The sequence below is a fragment of the Sturnus vulgaris genome, chromosome 9 (assembly GCF_052056855.1).
Source record: "Sturnus vulgaris isolate bStuVul1 chromosome 9, bStuVul1.hap1, whole genome shotgun sequence".
In the NCBI taxonomy this organism is placed as follows: Eukaryota; Metazoa; Chordata; class Aves; order Passeriformes; family Sturnidae; genus Sturnus; species Sturnus vulgaris.
In genome coordinates this window covers 23736504-23763845 of record NC_142251.1, presented here as the reverse complement: position 1 = coordinate 23763845, position 27342 = coordinate 23736504, and the positions used below count along the sequence as shown (strand labels likewise).

Sequence of the window (27342 nt, the reverse complement as noted above, 5' to 3'; positions counted from 1 at the left end):
TTTGCTTTCCCCAGCACCAGACATTTCTATGATTTGATACAGTTTATATCATTTGATACAATTAGTGCACCTCAAATACAGCAGAGGAGAAAATTTAGTGTAAAGTCGCTAAAAAGAAGGTGTTGAGCAAATTCCCACCTCCACCTTCCAGAGGACCTGCTGGAATTGCTTCAGAGGTACATCCAGTGCCTTGCAGTGTGTTCACATGTGAGAGTTCCTGCAGACAGCCAGCCCGAGAGCTGCTGAGAATGGTCAGTAATATGATTTGTCTTCTCAGTACAGAGGAGAAAATCCTGCTGTGATCTCTGTACTGTGCATGAAAACCCAGTGCATGAACACTACAAAAACCTAGTATTGCTAAAGCTAGACATTTCTTTCTTCCTGAGCAGCTTTCCCAGAAAAAGTGAAATCTTAAGACCATAAATATAATCAATTTTATTAAATAATAAAAGTACATCAAATATTTGTATTTTATCCAATTAATAAGTCCCAGTCAAACAGAAAACTAATTGCAGTTTGATCATTTGCTGATGATCAGACGTGGGTATTGCGTACCCTGGCACTGTGACAAGCAGTAATAACCTGAATCTGATATAACTCTGCTGTAACAGTTGGAAAATAAGCTTTAAAAGTTCTGTTTGTTAGAAAACTGCAAACCTGTAAATAGATTTAGCCTACTTCTCACAATTTATTTTCAGTGGTATGTGTTGTGACTTTAAATTGCTTGAATTTTGTTCCTGGTCATATTGCTGGCTAGAACTCTCAATCTTTTGTAACCTAGTCTTTCCCACCTATAAACTCGGGTGTGGGGCTTCATTTTCTCAAGCAGATGTCTTTTCACTTGGCTGACCCTTGCTTTTTGTCAGACAGGAAAGAACAAAACTACACGTTTGATTAGTTTTCCCCCGCTTTGCACAAAATGAAATTTTGTCAAAAACAGTGCAGGACTGGAACTTAAGTTTTGCATTTCTCATCAGCCTTTGAGTTACCTTGCAGGGGAAATTAATAACAGATCCAATGAATTTGCATGAAGGTTCCAAGTGGAATGAATCTTACTTGGCACCAGATCTTAGGAGCTTGCCCTGTGACTTCCAGAGAACGAAGTAACTTTCAGTCAGCTCTTTGTGAACTGAAAGTTGCATCCAGAACACCACTTGCATTTCTGAAGGTAAGGTGCAAAGCAGCTTTGCAACTTTGATTTCATTTATCTCTCCTTCCAAACCAAATAAGCAAACTTATGAAAACTGGACCTACTTGGAGGGAGTACATTCTTGGTGCTTTAGAATTTATTGGTAGTGTCTTACTAAATTGTGACATTGCTAAATGTGTGGTACATTAAAGTAGTGTATAATAATTGTCATGTGGCATTTGAAGATAATACTGATCTGCCCTTTCTGCATTTCCTTAGTTTTTAATTTTGCATTCTATAGCAGTTCTGGGTAATAAGAAATTACATGGAAGAGAGCTAGAGCTATGAATGCACTCCTTAAAATAAAAATTTTAGTGTGGAAAATATGCTCAATTATATTTTACTGGCACATGAATCAGCAATTGTACCACCAAAGTGTGCATGCTTATTATTGCATGTTAACACAGAAATCTTAATATACCATCCTTTTTTTTTTTTTTTTTCTTTTTTTTTTTTTTTTACATCTCCAATTCTCTGGGAAAAACCTTTTGGTTTATATAATTTGATCATATTCGAGAACGATATATTTTTTTTTTTAACTTAAAAAAATAATTTCCCGCCTGTCCCGTGTGCTGGGCTGTGTGCGGGCTGTGCCCGGGGCTGCTCCGTGTCGCTGTGGCTGCGTTCAGCGCTGTTTATTTACAGGAGCCGCGCGGCGCCCTCAGTGCAGTCTGCGGTGGCGGTACCTGCCGGCCTTGTCCTTGGCCGCGTTGGCGCAGGCGTTGTGCTTGTTCTGCTGTAAGTGGTTCCAGTATTTGATCAGCTCGCTAGGTTGGAACTGATGGGAGGTAATTAGGTGGCTGTATTTACAGCTGGAGTAAGAAACTCGCCAGTGATTGAAGACAAACTCGTTGGGTGGGGGCATGGGGTCAATCCGCAGCTTGGCGAGACAGATCCCCACGTACACATCCTCTAAATGTAAACGTCTGATGCTTAAGGAGACCTTAAAGATTTTTTCTGCCAAGTCTCCAGAAAAAACATAACCAGTTCCAGAGCAGAATACAGGATAACGTTCACTTGGATACAAATCAGGTGGCATATACCACTTGCTATCCTTGTTTCTATTAGGTGCATAACCTCTCATTAAATAACCTGTAAAATACTTGTGCCTCGGAGGAAGTTCTGGTTTCAGAAGCTTGTGTATTAAATATTCGGTATTGACAAACATATCACTATCAGTTTTCATAACATATGGAACATGTGGACAGTAGGTTGCAACCCAGTTCATTCCCATCAGTGTTTTTATAGTTAAGTTATAGTAGGTGTCTAAGTATTCTTGTTGAATGATGTCGTGGTACTGTCTGCTTTCCTCAAGGATGGTTCGCTGGAGGTATCCGTTTACCTTGGTGCTTAAGCCCAACAAAAAAATCCGTACAATTTGGATGCCAGGTGTCAGGCTCTCGTTGCCCCAGGTCTGTCGAATTGCTTGTCTGGCCTCCACCTGGCCTGGCTCTGCAGCTATGAGCAGTATTAGAAAAGGGGTCTTTTCCTGGCACTTGTCAGGCTCATTGATGACGTATTTGAAATGATAGGAAGTTGGATGCCCAGTGCCTTTCTCGTTGTAAATACTTCCGTTGGCACTGAGGGTGTTTTCCAAACCGGTGACTCCCTGTGGGGACAGATCTGTGTTGTTAGGGTTGGTGACTGTCTGAGGCCTGAGTGTCTGAGGCACAGCATCTCTCCACATGCTCCTTAGAGAGCTGTGGTTGCTCTCGCTTTTTGTAGATCTAAATCCTCGTATTGTGTAAGACATGGGGTTTTCTCTGAATCCAGCCTTGCCTGGCAGCCAGTCGTGATGATTAAAGAACAGAAACACGGCAAAAAGAAACACCAGAGAGAGCAGGCCGATGAGATGGGTGCGAAACAGAGACCTTTTGCTATTCCAGGTCATCTTTGCCAAGCAGCAGTGTCGTCTTCTCCACTGAAGCATGTTGTAAAGATCCAGTAATGGGATATGAGACAATGCTCAAGGAAAAGGCTTTTCCAACTGGTTTAGAATCCACTGCTATTCTTTGGTATTCATTTTCCTTTGAGTTGAGTAATTGTCTGCAAATGGCTCACTCTGCAAAGAATTAAAAAAAAATCAGAAACCTTTCATTTTGCACACTTATAATATAAACAGTTACAAATAGAAACTAGATATAAAATTAAGTTTGCTTTTTCAAAGAACAGCCCATGTCAATGGGAACAAAATTTGACTTATGCTAAAAGCCAACCTTGTTTTATGATTTAACCTGATTTGTTAGCTTTTAAAAAGGCTTTTTTTTGCCTGGTAAAAGTTTTGACAAGCATCGTGGATACCAAAGATAAAGAGAAAAAAAAAAAAAAGGATCATGTTAGCAGGAAAAAGTGTGAAGTAGATGTAAATAGCTTCATATCCATGGCTGTGAAATCCTTGTAGAGTGTTTGAGAAGGACTGAATGAAAAAGCCTTGCTGGCAGATGGAAGGTTTAATGGCATTAATTAAAATTGATTTGACGTGCAGAGGCTAGGATGGCTCACAGTTTTAAAGCCCTTTCTGCAAACGACCATGCCTGGTGTTGGGACAGACGGCGCAGGGTTGGCGATGGCAGAGCTGTGTTAGTCACAGGACACTGCCTGGCGCGTCTCCACTGGCCCCCACTGTGCAAGGAAAGTCAATGAGAAGATGCACCTGTCAAAATTAATTTTCAGGGTCCAGTAGCCTCACTGCAGAGCCCTCAGATGCCGGTGCAGGATAACATTCCTGGTCACCTTTCAGGCACCTTTCACCTTCTACTCCGCACCGGAGGAAAGCATTGCATGGAACACTGGGCTGTGGTGCCAGCCTCAGAGGCAGCTGAATTAAAATTAAGCTCTTGATTTTCAGTAGACAGAGATCTTGGGTAGTGATCATGTTAACTGGAAATAAAATTGCTCAGGACTAAGTTTCTGGCCAACTATCTGATGATCATGATACTGGGTTGGGTTTTTTTCCCTCTGTAATAGTGTATGTAACTACTGTACATAGCAGTTGGAAATTTCAAATATTCTGACCAGCAGCTGTAGGAAAAAGTGCCAAAGTAGTCTGTGCTTCATTTTCTCTTAAATTTTTGTTCATATTCAGGAGCAGAGTCAATATGGCAGCTTCATGATGCTGCATATTAAAAGCTGATCACATCATCTCGTAAATGAGCCTTCACTGTACAATAGCAATTCGTTTGTGATTTTCAATTTGCTCTAATTTATTCCTGGGCCCTAGGGTTTTGTATAGGAAAAAGGATGACAGTTGAACAAGACTCCATAGAAAATGCTGTTTCTAATAGAAATATGTAATTTATTAATTGCTTCGCTATCTTCTTAAACCAATATTTGGATTAATTTGTGCATTTAAAAACTTAGTGATAAGTTACATGGGAAATTACAGGGTTTAACGTTGTAAGGGAGTAATTTAAGATGAGAAGTCAATCGAGTAATAGGGTATTAGGTTGTACGTGTGTGATGCGACATTCAGTCTGCCCTGTTCACGAATGGGAATATTTGTACATCGGAAGGGTGAGGAGAGGGGTATAAGTGATGTTTATTTTACTCACTGCCGCTATTTTTACAAACACGCTCCGCAGAGAGCGGGAGCTGCCTCACGGCCGCCTCAGCGACCCCCGCCAGGGGGCGCCGCTGCGCGGCGAGTGTGACGCGAGAGGGGCGCGCGCACGGCGATTCCCCGGGAACGCCCGAGCCCGGCCCGAAAACACCCGAGAGGCCCAAAGCACTTCGGCTGCTTCCGTGCGTTTGGTTTTCTGGGTCCTGAAAGTACCTCTGGTTTTCGTATTTAACTGTGCAGAGCTGATGCCACTTCCCGGAGAGTCTGCTGTCTCTGTAAAAATCATAAACCCTTGTGTCTAACCTGTGTGGTTCAGGAATTAACCTGACGCTCTCCATGCTTGTGCTGCTTGAACTCCAGTATTGTCCTTGTGTAAAAGAAGATAAGCCTCAAATGCGCGGGACTCGTGTTTATGTGACCATTTGCACCTGCTTTTCCCTGCTGGAAAAACAGAAGCTTCCCCTCAAAACTCGTAATTTTTAGTTTGTCTGCAGTGCGCAGTAAGTTGTAAATGAACGCTCAGCTATTCGGGAATATCTCTGTATAAGCGAACATAAATGTCTCTTCAAAGGATAGCCTAGATCTCAGGGAAGTTAATTGATAATAGATTGGAGGGCAGCAGTGAGGATGTTTGATTAATTATTGCTCCATTGCATGTGTCCACAGTTTAGGAAGAAAAGCAAAGCCAGAATTTCATGAATGTGGAGTAGCAGCTAGAACTAAGATTAATTTTGTCACAGTGAATTGTTCCACTTACAAAACTACAGTCATTAGGTGGAAATACTTAAGGAAAAGTGCACTGCACTAGTAATCTTTGTTTCATCTTTAACTGAGACAGTGTTTTGATGAGGACCTACTTCGATAAGGCAGTAGACAAAAGTGATAATCTTAAGGTACATAAATATTTGTGTACATTGAAAACGGTTTGCAGGTGCTGTGTTTCCCTGATGCAGTGAGGAAGTGTCCCAGCAAAGGCAGTTGCAATGGCTGAAACCTTTTTTTTTTATTAGGCTACATGCTTACATAATGCCTATGAAAATAAGTTTTACACTGAGGGACAGAACTAGAATCAGAAGACATTTTAAGAGAGTCATATTTCCTTGATATTTTTACATGTTTCCTTGATTTTTCAAGGTAGGCGTGTCGTAGAAAATCTGTCTCTGTTTGCCCTTTAAAAAGGCATTTTATGAATAGGGGAAGCACCCACATCTATATTTCAGCGTCAGAGAGCTATTGACTGAAAAAACCCAAATAATGTGGGCTCATTTTCTTTGCAGTTGTGTGTAAAACATTTCAAAATATACAGTGGGGTATTAAGCATGGAAAATACAGCAACAACAATTGCACCTTTGGAAAAAAATACTACATGCTAGGGTGCATTGTTTAAAAAGAATGTTAAAAACTGTCACTAGATATTAAACCCACCATCAAATTGTATAATAAAAATACTATTTTCTCTCACTTAATTAGGGTTAGAGCATTTCTTTTTTTGCCCAAATACTTAAAAATCTGTTTCACAGAAAGGTTATGAATAGGCACCAAGTATTGACAGTAGATAAGAAAACCTAACTACAGCAGAGGGTCTCTAGAACACTCAGCTTGTCCTCTGAGAGTGTGTTGTTGCATGTAACTGCTTTTTGGAGATATTATTTGTGATACTGCTGCTTCATTTTTGGCACCTGGCAGTGCAGTCACTGATGCATTATCAAATGCCAAATACATAAACTGTGAATGCCTCTTGAATTTTTATTTGTGGTCTGTGCTCTGCTGGTGTTTTGGTTCCTGGTACTTGCAGTTCTGCTCTATAATTACAGCTTTGAAAATTGAAGCATTTGACTTCCTATTCACTTGTCTTGGATTTTCATATTTTGATTAGCTCTGTGGGCAAACTCTTAAATTAGAGGGAAGAGTTCAAAAGGCAGCCAGAGTCTATATTCTGATGAACAGCAGTTGCATATTGGGCCTCATTTAATGTGCCTGACTTCCCTTATGAACTCCATTAATCTTTTGCACAAAACAGTGTTTGGGATAAGGTTTGATGTGCAGGTTTTTAAATGCCTGATACCAATGTCTTACATTAGCCAGGTGTGCTTCTCCTGGAGTGTTGCCTGAAGGTACATTTTTTGCTGTTGTTTTAAAAGTTTTGTCAAGTGACTTTATATTCTAAATGTCTTAAAACTGATTTGAAACTGGTGTCTGATGTATGCTGCATCCCTTGGTTTGTGAACTCTTTCAGCTGCAGTTGTTTTATTTCATGTTGGTATGGCCTTGGGCAAAGAAAGCACATTTATATTGACATTTAATGATTTATTGTAGCTTATTGGTAGATTCTGCAGATAAGCACTTTCTTTCTGTGGTGTATTGAATTGCTATAGGTTTAGGTATTAAATTTGTATTGCAAATACTAATCTTTTTTTTGCCACTAGTGATTAAGTATTTAAATTTTAACAAAAATAGGAATGAATGGCAATTAGATGGAATGTAATTTTACAATCCAAGTTAAACAGTATTTTCATATTAAGCAGAAATTGCGGTGATGGCAGGAGATAAGTTACGTGCTTACCATTTTGAGTGTGTAGTGTTTGAAGGTTTCCTTTTGGGATGTCAGGGAGCCTGATGTTACTTGTAAATCGTGGTGCCTGATTGCGCTGCTGATGGTTTAAATCATGCCCAGTTTTTTACATGCTCCCGATTTATGCTTGGCTGGTAGTGCCCTTGTGACATTTTGCTTGTGTTTGGGGGGCAGAAAAGCAAGTGTAAAAAGGGCTGAGGGGACTTTTAAGATAATGCCTTTTGACTGTGTGGTCTGTTTGGATGGTTCAGTGCTCTCAGTATGTCACATTATGGCCATTTTACCATGCTTTAAGATTACTAAGGATAAGGATTAATTCTGACCTAGTTTGAGAGGATTTCTAACTGTTTTTTCTGTATTGGAAGGGTTTGAGTTTTTAATTTCTCAGTTAAAAGCAATCATTACAGGAACTCCATTATCCCTTTAATCCTTCCTCTCCAGCCACACCAGCCTTGGCAGACTGCGAGCAGTGCATTTAGTCAGTGTAAGGGAGTGACATTGTGCTGGGGGAGAGCAAAACCTGCTACAATTCTTTCTCCCTGCTCAGAGACAGTGTTATCTCAGGGCTCTGCAAATTAGGCACGATCATTATCTGTAATGGCTGAAAAGATAACAGACAAGCGAATGAATATCACACACAAGGGTTTGACATACCTTCCTTGGTCAGGCCATTTATGGTGCAGGATTATACCCACAGAAAATAGTTTGGGCACGCCATCACTTCAGCAAAAAAGATGCTCTCGACCATGCGCACATCCCCCACCAGCCCTGCTTCCTGCGCCCGCTCGGGCTCCGCTCTGTCCATCTGCCTGCTCCTCGCCGTGTTACCTTCCCTGCTTGGAAGCGGCGTCCTTGTCTCGGGGCTTTTTGTTCATGCTGCAGACAAAAGGAGCAGGAGTTGTGCTCGCTGCTGGCGCGGGGCTGCCTGGCGCTCACAGCCGCTGCATTGGGGCTCTCACATCTGCCGTCTCCCAGCTCGGACAATACAGGGCTGTGTTGTCCTCTCCTCGGGATCCATATTTCTGCTGGAAATGTTAGCAGGCAGTGCTGGCGCCTAGTGCCTCAGTTATCTTCAGTCATAGGATCTCCCTCTGTTCCTTCCTTCATTGTTGCTAGGCAGTAATAGCGATGGTTTGGAGTTGTTTTAACCCAGAATTGTGGTGTATAGAATCCATTCCGTAGTTCTTCAGCTGCTGCACAGGCAGGCAGCAGTTTAAATGTGGGCTTTGACAGATGCTGTCTTCTGACAGAGCAGAATTTAACGTCACTGCTTGGCTGAATCCCACGTGATTGTTTGCATTCATTTTGACTAAATCCAAAGGCAGACAGGAAGCTTTACAGGCTCTTGCTCTTATTTGATAAATGATACATACTCAGTTCATGCACAGTGGTAGGTGAATAGTATAAAAATTGTATGATCATTAAGTGAAAATTTGAGAGTTTTTCCAGATTGTTTTCACTTTTCCCTGACACTGTAACTTAGGATTCTCTAGGAGATTTTAAATGCTAGACATTCTATTCCCATATTCCAAAAGCTGTTCTGCAGTGCAAGGGAATTATAAGCATTTAAATGCTGAAGCTTGATTTAACCCATTTGGCTCTCTTGGAGTAAAAATGGTCTGTGCCTTCATGCCAGAGAAAAGATAGAAGTGTCTTTCTTTGCTCATGTTTCCTTTACACATGCTTACTCTTCAAAAGCTGCCTTTTGTTATCTGAGGTTATTCAATTGGGCTGATCAACACTGATGTATAAGCACATGCTGTTACACTGCCTCTCTGCTGTTAATAGCTTTCTGCCATGGTCTGGCATTGCAAAGTCAGGGACAATTCATTTCAATTATTGATGAACCTAAACTGTCTTTTGTCTGTACGGACATACATGTGTCATAAAATTTGTCTTTTTGGTCCTAAGGAAACTTGTGTTCCTTTCATTTCTCTCCTTTCAGTGACTGACCCTTCTGTGCTGAAGCATCTTTTTATATTTACTATATAAATAAAATACCATAATACCTGAGAAAATAGAGAGCCAGCAGCTTACTTACCCAGGTATTTATTAGTCACTGTGTTTGCCCACTCTGTTTTGAAAACCTAATGACTAGCTTTTTGGGGTTTTTTGGGTTTTTTTTACTTTGATTTAGCCAGAGGGTAAAGAAACTGTTGACTTACCTGGTGTGTCTGATTTGTACAGTTGGGGATAGGCATGTCTCTTACTGGGAAATAAGGCTTCCCCAGGCAGTCAGTATGTTTTATTATTCTACATGCATAATATGATAATTTATTAGAAACGTAATCAGATTTAGATCCTCCTAACTAAATCATCTATGTACACTAACTTTGTCTATTAATTTAGTCTTGTTTGTAATGCATGCATTTCCTAACCTAATAACAATTTCCACAAATCCTTTGATCCTATCTGCGGACATTTTAGGATCATAACCATATTTCCTAAATAGTAATTATCAATATAAAGTGCATATCAGTAAAGACTTTGTATCTCCTCCAATCTAAACAAATCAATGTTTAAAAAATAGAGGGGAGGGGTCGGTGTGGCGGTGGAGCATGAGAATTGGGCCTGTGTCCAGCACCACTTACTGATCTGGGACCTTTATGAATGATTGAGAATCAGTGCATTGAGGTGTTCTATATGTACCCAGACTACTGCATTTCCTACCTAAACACACAAAGCTTTCTTATGCCTGCCGTGTATAATATCCAGAATTTTGTGTAGTCTGTTGCTGAAGCACACCATGATCTGAGAGTGTGGCCAGGAGTCCTCCCAATTGCTGCACTCTGGGTATGAGTAGGAAACCAGGTAGATTATTCATGTGCTCAATACATCCATGGGGACTTAGGCAGAGGGAAGTAATGCTTTTGTCAAACATAAGCATGTACTTCTGTCTCTGAGTTTTGAATTTTCAGACAGGACATGTAACCTTCAGTTTGGGAAATGAGTTCAGATCTCAACAGAATGGTTATTAAAATCTGTGCTGTTTCAATTTAATTTATTTGTTACTACTTCAATGTACCTGGTTCCCAAAGATTGGGAGCTATAGATAGGATGTTTATGTGTTATATTGGAAGGGGAAGAGCTGTTTTTATTTTTCTATAAATGCTCATTGGTAAATATTAAAGGTACAGAAATCCCAAGGGCTATTTTTCTAAAGAGAATCGTTTTTAAAGTAAATTTAGAAGGGAACAGACATCAGCTTTGGCTTTTAACTAAATGGCCATATCCCTTGTGTGTAGCCTGTAAAGTTCAGGCAGAGCTGTTGTCTGTTGGTATGTGAAAAAATTGTCATCTTGCCTTGTGAACAAATTGAATATCGAATTCTTAAATATTAATGACCAATTTATTTCGTTCATTCTCTCTTTTTTTTTTTTCTTTTTCCAAGAAATATGAGCAGTTCTTTGCTCATCTTATAGAAAAGTAAGAAAAAACTTTGATTTTTGTGCTGCTTTCTGTCTGGGAGTGACTGATTTAGCTTTAGAGTCAAAGTTTTGGGAAGAATTTCCTTTTCTTTTATAGCACTTTGGTCTTTGCTACTTTCCTATGATACTATCTATGCATATGTGGGTATTGCAGGAGGGCAGGTCTTGCTTTGGACTGGAAATAGGAGCTGCAGGTTTTGGTAATCTTGCTGGGTTAGAGGTTGGAACGAGCTTTGTTTCAGTGCAATCTCAGTACGAGGGGTCAGTTGACTGCTTGTTCTCGATGCAGGGAGTAGTGTGTTCTGTAATGTTACTATGGTTACATCCCAAATTAGAAGCTGCAATGTTAGTGTTTGAAAGGCTGCCACCTATTAAGGCTCCAAGGAGTAAGTGAAGATGTACAGCCCGTGTGAGGAACAGGTGGAGTTACTGTGACCAGGAACCAGAGTCCTGCAGGCACACCAGGAGGGAGAGGAGAGGACAGGGCTGCTCACAAACACCCCCCCTGTGCTCGTGACGCTTGGAGCTGAGCAAAATGTACCCGTGCAAAACAAACTTGTGGTGCTCTGGAATATTTTCTTCAATAAACTTTAAAAACTCTCTACGTGTCATTTTTAGAAGGTGTCAGCAGAGTTGTATCTAAGTGGTTTTATAATAAATTCTTAGGCTGAGCCATTCAGTGGAGTTCTGTCTTGGCAATATTAGCAGAAATTCCTCAAACTAATTTGGAGGAATTGCAGTAGACAGGCATGCACTGCTTGGTAACTTCTGTCTGGTGGCACAAGCCCCTTGAGAGTTTAAATACTTAGGCCATAGATGACCTATCACTATTCCCACATGGACCATACTTTCTGGATACTCCATGAATACTTTGCAAAGTTCATTTCATTGTAGTAAAATGGAGTATTCTATCAACTGTAATGTGTTGAAAACCTTTCAAGTGATGGTTCAGAATGATTAATGACAACATTTTCAAGGTTGAGTACTCTTGTTTTTAAGCTTTATTTTTACCTTCTGGAAATCTATTAATACAAAGTGTCATAGATGCTCATAGTTTTAATTTTCCATGTGGAGAATTATTATGTATATGGCCAGTAGCCATTCTGCTCTTTTCTTAAAAAAAAATACTTCTCCAGTAAGTTCATCTAGAGTGGAGACAGGGTTGGCAATTACTTGGAATTTCCTTGGCTACTTTGAGATCCCAGCATGTTTCTTAGCTCTCCCAGACATGCTTGTAAGTGAATGAAAAATAGCAATCTAGAAATGCCCACAAGTGTCAGTATTGCCTGCCTTATTTTGCTTAGTAGATTTTCACCATTGCTTAGCTGGTAGTGAAACCCAGCTTTTACACTTGGTGCATTTTTTAATAAAGGGTCAACATTTTGAACTCTGTCCTAATAACACCCAAGCCATAAACCTGGTGATTTCATTAACTACTGACTGTTATGACCTGTGAACTTGAATGCAGCAATAGAGATCAATCTACAGAACTAGAAAAAGTCCCCAGTTATTACGAAACATGCATCAGGTTTTATGTAGTTGATTATTATGTTTTATTCCTTAAGGAATGTAAGCACATCCCCAACTTCACAAAGTTGTGAGAGAGGGAAAGTCCAAGTGATGTTTTCAAGTCAGAAAGGTGTTTCTTGGGAAACATTTCAAGGAGATGTTCTGTAATTTTAAAGCTTCTGGTTTTTTTATTAATTAAACTGATGTTCTAGGTGTCCAGCTAGAATTCAGTCTGTTCTCCTATCACAGCTTCCTTAGAGGAACACAGGTTTGGAGTGCTTCAAAAAGTACAAAATATAAAGTTTTGGTCTGCTTTGATTCAGTTCTGGTTTGGTGTGTTACACATATGTATATTGGACTACTTTCCAGATGTGTTTCTTTCTTCAATACTGTGTTGTTTGCTTTATCATGTATTTTCTTTCTTCTGTATTCTGATTTTTCGTATCTTCCCTCGGGCATTGCATACAATTATTGCTGATCTCAAGTGCTAAATGCAGATTTTATTCTTCCAGGGGATGGCAACATAATTTCATTTGTATTGTGCAGAATTTTTGGTTGTGTGGTTCTCTGCTGATGAGCTGACAAGCCAGTGCCAGCAGTAATATTTTCTGCCTGTCACAAGTGTTGCTTTTGCATTTTGAGAAGAGCAGGGACTTTATGAAGCTTTGATTCAGCACAGCAGGGGAGAGGAGGCCAAGCAGCTGAAATACCAAAATTCACAGAGAGTTTATGGTGGGAAATGGGCTGGTGTTCTCCCCCTTAGCTCATGGGTTGTTTCATCCACCTGCCTGCCCTATATGATCAAGGTACCCCTAACACCCATCCTCACAACCCCAGCCTGAGAATTAGAAATAAAACCTCCAGCTCTTACAGAAAGTGAGACTCTGGTGGAAGAACTGTTACTAAATATCAATTTCAAAGCATGGAAGATGGAGTGAAGGAAGATCACATCCTCTTGGAGATAACAGGCACCAGCTTTTATGCTGAGGAAGGAAAAATGTCTTGTTGCAGCTGCTGCCACCTGTCCAAGCCTTTTCTCTGCCTGATTCTTTCCTTTTCTGCCCCTTTTCCCTCTATCCCCAGGCTCTTGAGGAATCCCACACTTCTCTCCCAATGATTAGAGGTTTGGCTCCTCAGGTTCAGCACAAAGGATACAGACATCCTGCCCAGCACTCTTCCATGTGCTGGAAGAGCTACAGAGATTTTTTTTTTTTTCTCTTTTGTGTGGGACCAATTAAGAGATTAGCAACTCCAACTGTTCATCCTCTCACTAAGTTCTTTTCCCCGTGTATATGGTTTGTAGAGGAATTTTGAGATATTTTGTCAGCCTCAAAATTTTTTAGTACTGAAATTGGCAATGCAGTTGTTTAGTGAATGTTAAATAATGTGAAATGAAAAACTGGACTTGCAGAGCTGTCAGAATTTTCTGTGATTTGGGGCTGAGATCTGTACTGACTCTCCATCTGTCAAATTTCTTCAGTAGCTTTAGTATGTTAATTCCTACAGCTCCGTCCTGTAGGTATCCTCATTTACAGCTGATTCTGGGGGACATGAAAGGTTTACAGCAGAAATAACAAAGATTTAGCAAGTGCCTTAAATGCCTGAATCCTTTTTTTCCAGCACAGATGCTTCAACTAGGAAAACCAACAAAATCTGTGGAAAAAAAGTCCCTTCTCCAGTGACTCCTATTAGTGTAATAAATTTCAGCAATATTTGTTCATAGCCAACAGAAAACCTGGATCATAAAATGGAGAATAAATCCCCTTTTAAGAGCAATTCCCTACTGCCCTTTTTGTGACATGTTAGAGGAAGTGAAATTCCTCTAAACACTTTTCACATCACCCAGTCTGACTGAATGGCTTCAGCCTGGCCAGCTGAGGAAGTGTTCCTGCTTTTACTGAATGTTGTTCCACCTTCATGTTTCTCTCAATTTGCCGTAGTTCCCAATCAGTGGAGATTAAGCTGCAGACTTTCCACTTCTAAAATTCACATTAAACTTATATGATACCATTCCTTGAGTGGCTTCCAAGGAAAAGGAAACTCTGCTGTGGAAATAATGGATTTTATCTGAATAATTGTGTTCATAATTCCTTCTGTAATCTGTGTAAGACTCTAGATTAATTTCATGAGCCTGAGGATTTTTTTCTCATAAATTACTAACGTAGAGTCAGTAACCAGGACTCCTAGTCCACAAATACGTGATTTAGAGGAAATCCTCAGAGTCTGGTTTGTATGATGTAAATTGACAGGGAATATTGATTGAGAACTAGGGAATTTTTATTATTTTCTGCTATTTTAAGCTATATTTAAAACTGAAATTCCAGTGGTTTATTTTCTCTAATTTATTCTTCTAACAGAAGAAGAAATCAGAGACAGCTCCTTTTCATCTTGTCCTCCTCAAGACATAATACTAAGAATCATTAATGCATTCTGTAGGGAGATATGTCTGTAAAAGAAAAAAATACTGGTTGTATTTAATATAATAATGCTGAATATTCATAAAATTCGGCCTAAAATTTAAGATGATGTTTTTGTTAGGTATATAATCTTGCAATTCATAATCAGCATTTGTAAACAGTTCTATTACTGATCTGTCTTGTTAAAGTAAATTTATAGAGAGCATTTGTCATCTAAAAAACCCCACCCCACTGCTTCAAAACATACAAAAACCTGTCATGCTCTTAAAAAGCCCACAAAATCTCATTACCTTGGATGATGGGTTGCATATTGTAGATTCTTTGAAGTCTCCTCTTCTTGAGGATTTGTGTAATCAAACATTCAGACTTCTACAAATGCTTTTTCTCTAAGTTTTGGTTAATGCATGCTTGTTTTATCAATGTGCAAGTATTATGGTTTACATTGCATATCAAAAGATTGAACTGTTGATGAGACCAAATCTGACCCACTTTTTCTAGTGTTATTTTCTTTCCCTCATACCTTTGGATCTTCATGTTAGTATTTGCCTTGGTGCTCCTTATTTTGCCAAATATAAAAAGCCCTTCTATTGCATTTCCAGGTAACAAGCAAAATAATAAATAGAATAAAAAAATCCTTCTTAATTTAATAAGGCCTGGATACAGTGCAGAAAGGGAATCCCTTTGTTTGAGAATCTAGGTCACCTCATAAGGAAAAGGCTTCCCTACTGTGAAAAATTTACATTTGCCATTTTCTTTGTTTTTTCTTTTTCTCTTTTTCCTTATGATGTGCCGGTACCTGTATTATTACGCTGTGTTTGCCTAATGACAAGAAGGGAAGAGGTTTTTTTGTTCCATGTAATTAAATGTCACTTATCTGAGGTGCATGGGGTGAAGGGGGCGAGCAAGGAGATCCATCAGTGAAGTGGGAAACGCTGGGTGCAGCAGGCAAGGTTAGAGCAGCTCTCTGGAACCTCTGTTCTCCCTGGCAGGTTGGTTGGGACCAGTGCCAGAGTAAAATTGGATGTGTGCATGCACAGGATAATGCACACAACCTTCCTGAGCCTTGTGCAATGTGGGAATAGAGGCTGGTGCAGCCCTCGGGCCCCGTGTGGCTGGAGCTCCTAAGCTGGGATGACTCCGTGCAGAATCGCTGCTCCCTCTGGGAACAATGCTGAGGCATCCATGAGGTGCCTGCTGCACTTATATAAATAGCAGCTCGGGCTGGGTGGCAGTGCTGTGGCTGGAGCCTGCTGGCCTGGGAAGGGAGCGAGCAGTTGTTCTGCAAAAGTGCCCCGAGCTAAGGAAATGGTGACATCTGAGGCATCGCCGTCATCTCAAATGGGAAATCAGCTACCTGGAAATCTCTGATCCCGGCTGATTGAGATGTGAGGGCGATAATAAGTTGGGGTTTTTCTTAGAACAGCTTTCATAGCGGCAGTGCTTCAGATGTGTTTCTTCAAACTAGGCACTAGTCAGTGAAGAAATGTCTGTTGGAGGAGATAAGGATTTCTGCTTTTCCTTCAGAATAGGCACATATTCATTCCCCCAAGAGTATGCCAATGCAGAACCTGTGAAATGAGGAAGAAATATGTAGTCTGGTATTAACTCTTGATTAGTTGTTTTTTCTTACATTGTCAAAATGTCTTTTTGGAAGCACAGGAGTAAATAGAAAAATGTGAGGTCTCTGGTCTGTGTACTTATTATCAGCCCGTTTGAGCTACATGTAAAATTACTCTGCTGCCCTTGCTCAAAAGGTGATGCTGCTATTTTGTTTTGGTGTTTTTCTCATAAAAGTAGAGCACGACCCGACTAAGACAAGGAAGTTATTGGATGAGTCTCTATGAAATTGAATCTGTTTGTGACTGGTAAAGCCATCCTAAGCACGTACAGAAAGTTCCAGGGTGTCATAACAGAGGAATCTTGTTACACTTTGTGTTATTTTTTTTTTTTTTTCTCTCATTGAAATCTTGGCATTGAAAGCCTAACTCTATTCCAAAACATTGTCTGCTCTTAGTGGTTTACTCATTTTTATTTCCTGCTACTTAAGTGTTCAGTTTTCTGAAGAGATTTTACTTTACAACACATTGCTGTAGAAAAAAAAAACCCCAACTTATTTATTTTTTTTATTGCTGACATTAGACTTTTCAAAGGTGAAACAGCTATTTGGAGTACCAGGACAGATGTGAGGGCTGAAGGAGAGCTGAGGAGGTCTTGCTGCTTATGGCAGATTTCCTTCAGATAAACTGTGAAATCCCCAGGATCATCATGGATGACTGATGGTTGCTAACACGTGAGGAGCAGAAAAAATGGTTGCAGTGAACCTCACCTGTGAATGTGCTGACTGGCAGTCTGTCATCCCCAGTGGTTATTCACAGGGGGAGGTTCTTAAAGATTAATTTCTGTGTGTGTGTGTGTGTACAGAGCGAGAGGGCACAGCCATTTGAAAACTTCCAGAACCTGTTTTGTGATGCACTTTGAGTCTGCTCATTTAGTCAGGGGTTATTTTTTTGCAGTGATGGATGGAGCCTGTATAAAAATATAAAACAGGAAGATCCTAAAATCTGTTTGTTTTGTAGAGCCCTTACCCTGTCCTCATCTTTGAATAGGATGGCCCCACACTATGTGAGACCTTGTCAGTTGACCTTTATTTAAGAGGATGCATTTCTGCACTACCAAAAATACAGCTCAGAACAGTCATGTGATAAACCAGTTCTTCTTCTAAAGCAATGGTAGAAGCTTGGAGATAGTCTATCTAGTGTATGGATTGTGTGTAAAATGGAAAAATTAAAGTTGAATGCTGTCATCTTAGTGCTTTGAGAAGGGCTTAATTTAATCTTCTGTACTAAAGAGAGAAGAATAATGGGGAATTTAGATATAATGCCAAAGGAAGCTGAAAGTGGAGGCAGAAGGCCAAATGGAAAAATTCCTCTTTTGTGATACAGCCAGAAGCCTTCCTGTATTTTAACTTAATGCATGATTTATTGCCACTACAGTTAGTTTTTGATATGGGCATGTAACATCATCAGCTTTTATATGCTCCAGCAGGGTAATATGAATTCTCTGTTTCTTCAGGGCACCAATACCAACAGCCATTGGCACAATCTCTTTGGTGTATAGTACTGCAGCAATAATACACAGGTCCTGTTGAAGCCTTGCTAGCACTAAAAGCCTTGAAGGCACTTCTTCAAACATCTCTATTTCTCAAGAAGCACACAAGTAGAAAGCTTTGTTGCTGTGATGCAAATCCAGTATATACTCTTCTATTGTTTGTCCTCAGTATATGAATCTGTGATGTGTGACTGGAATGCTTTTCTGTCCCAGGTGACTTTGTTAGGTGGTGATTAATATTGTGATTCTCATGCTTGGTCCCCCTATGTGATTTCTTTTTGAAGGAAATCAGCCATGTCTAAAGGCTGTATTACCTTTGGCAAAAAGCCAGGTTTTTAGGACAGGCTGAAATGGAGACAACTGAAACTTTAATGTGTGTTGTCTGTTTGTTCTCTGAGTATAAACCAGAAGGTTTTAATTTGTTGTTGTGTTTGGGGGATTATTAGGTTGGGTTTTGTGCCCTTTAATTTTGGAATCTATAGGATAATTATAAAGGCTTAATTGAAGAAATACAGAATTTTGGGTACAGGTGGCTGCTTGGCTCTTTCTGCTGACATTTACAGTAGTATGATTTTGTGCTCTGTAGTAGTGATACCTGCAAAATACTTTAACATTTTCATCTGTTTACATCTGTACCCAGGGAGGGAAACTTCAGGCCTTTTGTAGTTACCCAGCTGCACTCAGTGGAAATTTCTTGAAGAAGGGGGAATAATAAATGTTTGGGTCTAATTTGAGTGCTCCTTCTTAATTGTAAATAAAATAATATTTTAATTAAAACAGACTTCTGGTATGAGAGTTCTGCAATGAAAAGTATGTGTTGGAATAGATCTCACAGGGAAGGCTGGAGGCAGAGAGAACTGGAAGACAGGGTGATAAATGGCATATAACAGCACCAAACCCTTTGCATTTTTATTTGGGGTGTTTGATTATGATGCTGCATATGAAACTTCAGCATCCTGCAGCCAAAGAAAAGATAGTCTAGAAGGCAGTTTTTGTCAGAGCTGCTGTGGCTGGTGTGAGAGGGATGCTATTACTGCAAATTTTGGAAATGCTGACTTCAGAATATTGTACTGAGAAAAATAGGTTAATGATGTTGACTGTAGGTGAGAGCAGCCATTTGAGGACACTGAAGAGCACAAGTTTTTCTCAGTGACGTTTTATTGTGTCAAATATCAAAGCTTACCTATGGGAAGCTGCAGGTAAATGACTCCTGAAGATTGAGATACTATTCATACACTGCTTAGGAACTTTATAGGTTTGAAGTTTGTGTGTAAATTCTTTTGAATCCCGAATTGCCTCTGTACCCTGTCTTAAAATGTGGGAAAATGTTTCCAAGGGTGTGTTTATATTGTTGAAATCTGAGTATAAACAATTCAATCCAGCAACAGATTTTCTTTGTGTTGACATCTTTTGTTTTACTTGATGCAAATGTGTAAAGTCATGGGGCAGAAAGAAACATTGCAATCAAATGTCAGCTCTGGTCATAAGAGTTCTCAAAATGAGGCTTTTTCATAGGGCACCTATAGCAAGCCTGGACGTTGGAAATGTAAAGTGTTATGTTCACAACAGCTGCTTTCTCTGATTTAGTATTTGTAGTGAAATGAAAGTTCATTCACAACATGACCAATAATTTTCGTGTTTGGGGGCAGATTTTCCAGCTTCTTGTGATAAAATCCGAGTGTAGCTCAGTTCCTGTGATCAGCCTGTTAACAAGGACTGTCCTGGGGCTGCACATGAGGAAAGGAGGTGGGGAGCTCAGTCTGACCTGGCAGAATGGGACAAGTCCCACCCCCAGGTGGAGGTGGTTTTGGTGCAGAAAGCTTTGTTTGAAGTTTTTGTCACTGTTCCCCTGCATTTTAACCTTGTGTATGCTGTGTATATGTGCAGTGCTTGACAAACATTTCACAGGGGCTGTTCCAATTGTACAAGCTGTAAATCAAAACTCAACTTCAGCATCTGAGAAAAGGGGAAATGACCAAATCCTGTTCTTGCCAAGGAGAAGCGATACCTTTTGCTGCCACTATGATCAGGGGTGCTTAGCTACAGTGTTATAAAACAACAACAAAAAAAATCTGTTCACCCATTGTCCTCTCACCCCTGTCCTCCAAAAAACTCTGCTTGCATCCCGATTTGATTCACTTCATGGTAGACAGCATATTTTCTAATATCTGCAGAGTAAGAGCAGGACAGGATCTGAGGGTTCTGTGAATTGTGGTGTTCCTTTGGTTAATTTTTAACTTTTTTTTCCCATATGACCACTAAAAGTGAACTTGTGAACTGAGGCAGCTGGGGCAGGACAAATGTTCAGAATTCTGATTATCTTGTAAGCAGATTAAAATACCCCGTTTTCCTATCTGAGGGAATTACAGGGTGTGGATAACTGCAGCATGTGCAAGTCCATAAATCTTAACACTTTAGTGCTGGACTAAAACTCAGAAATTTTTGCAGAGAATTACTGCTCTGTTTTTAACTTGCTTGTCTCATGTTCTACAGATCTCTCTCGTGTCTCAGTATCTTGTCAATAGTTTTATCACCAGCATCCAAGGCAGTGAATCTGCTCTGTCTGAACAAGACAAGTTGTTGATCCGAGGGCTTTAACCAATGCCATGCTGGGGTTTCACTGCTCTGTTTGCAAATGACATAGATAATTTCTATAAAAACACTTATTTTTTCCTTTTTCACCTATACCTACTGTTGTCAGTTAACTTTACTGTAGCCATTGAAGCTGTAGGCATGCCACAAGAATCTCTTGTGGTATGTTTGTATAAAAGTCACAAAGTGAAAAAGTACAAGAGTTGAGAAGAAAATCGGAGATAGCAGAAGTTTCATGACTGGTATTACTCAGCTGTCTGCAGATGTGTGGTTTAATATTACCAGCAGCTTATTACAGGTACAGCAGATCTCACAATCATCACCTTTTGGGGTTTAAAAAAAAGTACCTTTGCTTTTTCAACTGAATTTGCATAGCAGATGAACTGTTGTTCATCAAGGAAACCTGGAGTACGAGGCACTCTGCAGTCTGAACATTTTTTTAGCCCTTTCCTGGCCTGTGGCAGTTAAAAATAGCCTTTTCCATATCCAAGTGGTTACAGTCCCTTGAATGCTCACATCCATCGCTGTCATCACTCAAGCCCTCATCTCTTGGCTTGTTTGTTACAATTTGTTTTAGCTGCAGCTAAAGCTTTTGATCCTGAAAAACACATCTTTGAACTCAGCAGTGTTTTTTCTAGGCAACACAAACAACTTGGAGTTCATTGTTCTACTGTTCAGTTTGCACATTGGCTCCTCAAGGAATTCAGTTTCAGGATTTTCCCCAGATATTTTAAGTCTTGCTGGGTGATTATTTGGAAAATTGGTTTCATCTCTCTGCCCATGACCACCCATGATAATTGTGTTTTCTTGCAATATAATGTAATATATAAGCATGGTGCTGGGATTGCTAAAGCTGGTGAGGTACAGAAGAATAATATTAAAACTACTTTTCAGTGAATAGAAAGGAGATGATCACATCAGGATGAAGTACAACTGGGAACAACTGGTGCTGGATAATTTGTTGAACAAGCAATCATGAAATAACCCAAGGTCTTTTAATAGCTGCCCATGTATTAGAACTCGAATCCAGCATCCCCTGTGTTGTAGCAATGGGAGTCAGTAGAAGCAGGGGAAGGCTGGAAAGAGCCTCAGCAGTTTCTGTTGCATTGAGATGTTTGACAGTATCCCACAAAGTTATTCAGTTACTTGAGTCTTGAGTCGTTTTGGGGTTTTTTGGGGAGAAATTTTCATGCAGAAGTCAAGGATCCATCTGTATTCATTTAGGCACCTGCAGAGCTTTTAAAAATATTCTTCTCCCACAAAGCATTTCACGAATCTGAAGTTGTAAAGGAACTTTTCTGAGGTCACTTACACCTCTGTTTATGTATTGCTCACTGAGTGCAGGTGTAAGTGGGGGTCTTCCTGTTGCTCTGTACTGAGCAGCTTTTTTCTGTAATGTAAATGTGACTGTTCCCTTGAATACCATTTTCAAAGCTGAATCTGAGCATAAAAACAGTAGTGCTTCTCTGTATGTTTGGAATTTGCACACCAGTTGTGCTGTTGTGCAAATGGATTGCTTGAGCCCCATACTCTGTGATATTTCTGATAAAAATCACTTCCTGTGAGTGACTAGTGCCTGTCCTTTGAGGCAGTATTGGAACTAGATAGTTATGAATATGTGAAGTAAGTTAGGGACTCAAAAATGAGCCAGTTGCAGTAAATTCTCAATTAGATACAAATTCCAGTTCTGTTGAACTGATATGTCCTGGGCTGACTGTGGCATGGAAAAAACCAATAGGGTAGAAACCTTTGCACCTGGCTTTTGAGAAAGATAAAACAATCCCTTAATACTCAAACTGGGCTTCTCAAAACCCTCCCTGGCTGCCAAGTAATATGTGTGAAGCCAGCTTAGATAACTAACCCAAAGGGAAAGAATTCTAAGCAAAAATAATGTTTTAGTGATAATTGCCTTTGTCTTTTCACTCAGTTCAAGGAAATGAGTCATTAAAATGAACATAGCTAGGTATAGACAAGCCTTTATTTTCCAAATAAACAAACAAACAAACATGTCCTCTGGAGTTTTCAGGATTAAGAGTTGTTGTTTTTGATGAAAACAGCTTATCCCCATTAAAATGGAAGTGCTTACATGTTTAATCTTCATCACCAACATCCCTCTTCTGCTCAGAAATTGCTATTTCTATAGCAACAGTTTGAATTTATGTGACTGATGTAAATTCAAGCCAAAGTTCTTAATTTTACAGATATTCTGTGTAAGGATAAAGGTGGGAGGAGCTCTAGCACACTTCTGAGAGGACTCTTCAGAGGGGTTGGTTAGCTTAACTTTGGGGGTAATGATTTTAAAGCATCTCAGTAGCTGTTGCTTTGGTTAATTCTTTCCAAAGCTTCTCCAGTGATTTCTGTTATTGCTATTGCAGATTTTTAATATGCTTTTGTCCCTAGTTACTCTCTAGTCACTACAGTTTTCCTTCAGATTCAGTTGTGATTTGGTTTTCTTTGCAGAACCAGAATATTTCCTAAGATATCAATAAGCAGTCCAGTTAATTCAGTCAGTTTTAAAGCAAGTTTCTTTTAACCTGATAATGAACAAGAAATTGCAGTGAATATTTTTGATTCAGTGACACTCATTGCCAGGTCTAACCTGCTACTGAAAACACCCATCAGTTCTGTTTATCATGTTTAGCAGTGGCAGGTTTCTGAATTTGGATAATCTTGTCAGTTTTCATTCTGTCATGGATTAATAAAGCACCAGATTTGTAAGTGAAAATTTAATTTGCATAGTGTCAAAGTGTCAAAGTTTGGGTAGTCCTTGTGTGGTCCCAGCAGAGTTTTATTTGTGCCACCTGCCCCTGGTTCTGCTTTCCTCCCCTCCTCCATCCCTCTAGTGCTGTGCTCATTCTGATTTCCCTACTTTTGTGAAATTTCTTATATGTATTCAATATTTGGAAAACCATAATGAGGCTTCTATTACCTTTGTAAGGTTGACATTGAGTTTTCTGGCATGGAACTGAATTTCAGGATTGGAAGCCTTCTGTTCTGGATAAGACATGACCTTCAGTATAATACATTTTAATAAAGTGCACTAAAGGTTGGACTCAATGAGCTTGAAGGTTTTTTCCAAATTTAATGATTCTATGATGAGTTTTCTATTTTGAAATAAACATGTTCTGTATATTTTTTATCAGTCCTCTTTGTCCTGTCACATCAGTTCTTTTTAGCTGTCCAAGTATGAAAAAGTGAATCTATGCTGTTATTTCCTTTAGGTAGTTGGTATAGGAGTCCTTTGATAAATACTGGTAAACTTTTCTTCTGTTAAAATTTGTTCTGTAAAAACATCTTTAATTCTGCTTAAACTCCCACTCTCCCTTCCAGGGAATAAGCAAGTTGAAACAATATCAACAGCAGAAATGACCTTTTCATTAATATTGCAAACAATGGAAGTGCAAGTGACTATAATATTAAAAGTATTTGCACAATAGTTAGATCCTGTTATCAGATTCTATTTTTTTACTGTATAGTTTAAAATTAGGAAGGCAGTTAAAAGCTTGCAATTTATTATTTAAGTATATCTTGGGGGGGACTACATGCAGATTTGTGTGTGCATAGAAGTATGAAAATAAACTACAGCAGTTTGATGAATAAATAAAATGATGGTGTGAAACACTAGCTGAAATATTATTAAAATTTTCTTGATGCAAACAGAAGTCAGAGAATTACTGGGAAGGCTGCAGAGGTAGAGCCACTGAGTTGGATTATTTTGCATGTCTCTTGGAAAGGCTTGGATTTTTTTCCAAGACTTCTATGGGCTTTAAATTTTTTGAACAAAGCTCTGTGTTTTCAGAATCCAATTTATATGAAATAGATGTTTCTATCAGGCTTCAAGCAGGGCATCTGGACCGGTTTTTGGATACCTGCTTTGAAGTCAACCCTTTGTTTTGGCTGTTTGTACATTGATATATGCAATATTTAGTTTATAAAAAATAGTATTCTTTTTAACTGTGCAGTTGTTGTAGTTTTTTTCATAGTTCTTTAGGCTGACTTTACTAAAATTTTCAAAGGTTCAATACTTTAAGTTAGGAAATGATAATAGAGTTGCTGGTTAAAGTGAGTTTTTACAGTCTCATGTACCCTAAATTGAAGTCTGTTCTTAAAAATAATTTTACAAGCTTGCCATCCCCATATACTTATTTTCTGTCTCTTTTGAATCCAAGTTTTGCTGTGTTTCTCTTCACAAACAGAGCTGTCTTTGGGTGGATTCTGTCATGGCTAGTGAAGCTGGAGGCTGCTCTGTGTTTGACATGCAAGCACTTGCTAACACTTCTTGCAGAATCAAATGTTACTTTTTGCTTCTACTGCTTCTGGGCAGCAGCATGCAAGCCACCCAATAATTTTCAGATTTTTGGGTGAAATTCTGGGACTAATTTAAATATTATTAAGGAATAAGATAGTAATGAAATTTACCAAATTAAAGCCACAAGATGGCATCAAATTGTTAACTCTGTCCTTTGCTCCTAATGTTTTTTTTAAAAGGTCAAAATACTACAGGCTCTTGTGATGTCTACATAGAAAGCAGTTGGCAAAGGGAATATGCAATGAAATAGTTTTTCCTTCCATTATTTGAACCTGTAAAGCTGCCATAAGATATCTTTAATAATTTAGTTTTAAACAGGAGGGTTTATTTTCTAAAGTGTATCAGGAGTTACTGTTCAGGCAATTTTTCATTCCTGTTGGGAAATGAAGGTAACCTAACTGTGCATGTTAATGCTCATTTAGACCTAAGAAAGCACTAAGTATCTAAAATACAGATTTTTATTTTTTTTAAATGTAGGAAAATAATAGTTGGGTCCTGATGAATTTGTCAGGTAAATATTGGTAATGGGTCTTTTTTGTTAATTAATACACATTATTGCTGTTTTAAAAAGTTGTTATTTTTAGATAGGTCAAAAATGTTTCAAAAGGTTTTAAAAGGTGTCTAAAAGAAAACAAACAAAGTCCCAAGACCCACTCATAAGAAACTTAAATGCAACCATAGCTGTGCTAACCACATGTACTGAGCCTGTTTGCCACTCATGCATTGGTTTGTGAACTCAGTATTTTTGAGGTGTTTAGGTCTGACAGTGCCAAATAGCAGAAGGAATACACTAAACACAAACCCACTGTTGAGCAGAGATATTTGAAATGTCTAAAATGACAGGGAACACAAGCTCTAAAATGAGTCCCACAGAGAAGCAGATCCAGCACTATAGGGAGATGAGGCAGTGAGGCTCAGGAAAGCATGGAGCTGATTACATCCTGTGTCAGGTTGTCCCTTCTGAATGGTTAAAATGTAAATCATAAGTAAACTACATATATATATATATATATATATATATAACCTTCTATGGAAAATTAGCAGAAGTAAACCAAGTAATATGTTTTTGATTAAAAAACAACGTTAAGTGGTTGTCTTAAAGAAGATTTGTATTTTTCAAATTACATGGTTTTGTTACTAAATTAGTTTCAACTTATGAATATTCATAATATACTCCTTAAAAGTGTCAAACAGCTTATGCATGAGAATTAGGTATGTCATTTTCGAGCAAAATTGTCTAAGTATTCAGAAATTTTGAGGAAATGAATGTTCTTTAAATAGCTAAACAGTGATTTCTGCTGCTTGTGATGCTTAGGGTACAGCTGCATGAACAAAAGCTCCCTTAGCTGGAGTTCGAATTTGCAGCATGCTGGTTACTTAAGAGTATCTTTTAGATTAAAAATTTCACATGAGAAGATTTGAAATCCCTTCCTGTGTGCTCAGTGAGAAATAAGCCTGGCCTGTGCAGGGAGTGAGAACATGCAAACAAGGAGTTGCCTCTGAGTAGCTGAGAGGCCACAAATCAGCAGCAGCACCTGCTTTGTGTGGTTGGTGAAGCAGCTGCAGAGGTTGCTCTGTCACATGAAAACTCTGTTTCACTGGGAGAAATCCTGGCATGGATATAACCCTGTGGTTATACCTGCCTTAAGAACAAAGCTTGTCTTAAATCAGAGTGTTGTCATAGGAAAAGCTTGTGTCTCTATCTGAATGCTTTGCAAAAACATTAATTTAAAATCCAAACTTTGCAGGACAAAGGAGAATACTAACAAATTATCCTGATAATGACTTCCATATTGACAACAGGTTTTCCTCTCGGCTTGCAGGTCTTGTCAACCATCACAGCTCTGTACTTCTGTCCTTTTCCTCACCTTAGCAGTATACATTTTTCTGTACAAATCTTCTGAGAAATGTGGGGCTGAAATATTTATCAGAGTTTCTTTTGCTGCATGGGCTTCAGCTTTTACGGAATAGGAGGTAATGGTTAGATTACTGAAAATTGTAAAAAGAGAAGAGTTGTAAATCAGCTCCAGAGGATTGATGGTACACCTTCAATCAGGTGACAGCTGAGCTTTGAGGATACCTCAGTATCAGGAGCTGTGAGCTGAGGGAGGTTCATTCCTGAGATTATCATAGTCTAAGGTTATCAATTTATACAGCTAAAAGCTGTGACCTCCATAGTTTATTGATTTGCAGGATTTGGTCTTACAAATAGAATTGTCATAGGCATGGAAGTGGTACTTATTAATTTAAATTAATTTATTTCCTACTGTTAATCAGATATTTTTGTGAGATTTTTTTTTTTTCCCCTGTACTTTGTTGTTGGTTTGGGGGGGGATGTATTTTGTTTCTTTCAGTTGCCGTGTTATCAAAGCCTTCCTTTTTTGTTTTAGGCTCCTGTTTAGGCACTGTTTCCCATCAATCACTAATAAATTCCCATTGCACTGTAGAGCAGGCAGTTCAGAGGAGTGTGTGAAGAACTCCCAAACAGATAATTTGCCAGATACTTCATTAGCCTCAAGCCACTGGTTTGGCTTTGGTTCTTATTCGGTTATAATTCTTCACAAGTTTCTCTGCAGCAGCTCCTGGTTGCCTCCCTTCACTGCAGGATGTGTTTGAGACATGGGAAGCAGTGGATGAGTGGCAGAGGAGGCAGCAAGGC

General features: G+C 39.2%; 2 protein-coding genes across 2 annotated transcripts in view; one reads left to right on the top strand and one right to left on the bottom strand.

Annotated features, from left to right (window-relative positions):
• Window positions 1-27342, top strand: part of CDC73 (cell division cycle 73) — a 101001-nt gene that overhangs the window by 53295 nt on the left and 20364 nt on the right. The gene's annotated exons all lie outside the window — the stretch shown is intronic.
• On the bottom strand, window positions 412-8565 carry LOC106859448 (beta-1,3-galactosyltransferase 2). The gene is made up of 2 exons (XM_014886700.2): window positions 7975-8565; window positions 412-3251 (listed from the first exon to the last, which is right to left on the bottom strand). The coding sequence occupies exon 2, from the start codon at window positions 3117-3119 to the stop codon at window positions 1851-1853; it is 1269 nt and encodes a 422-aa protein (XP_014742186.1). The 5' UTR covers window positions 3120-3251; window positions 7975-8565; the 3' UTR covers window positions 412-1850.

Coding starts and splice junctions, on each gene's coding strand:
- LOC106859448 (XM_014886700.2), bottom strand. CDS start 3,119: ATGCTTCAGTGGAGAAGACGACACTGCTGCTTGGCAAAGATGACCTGG.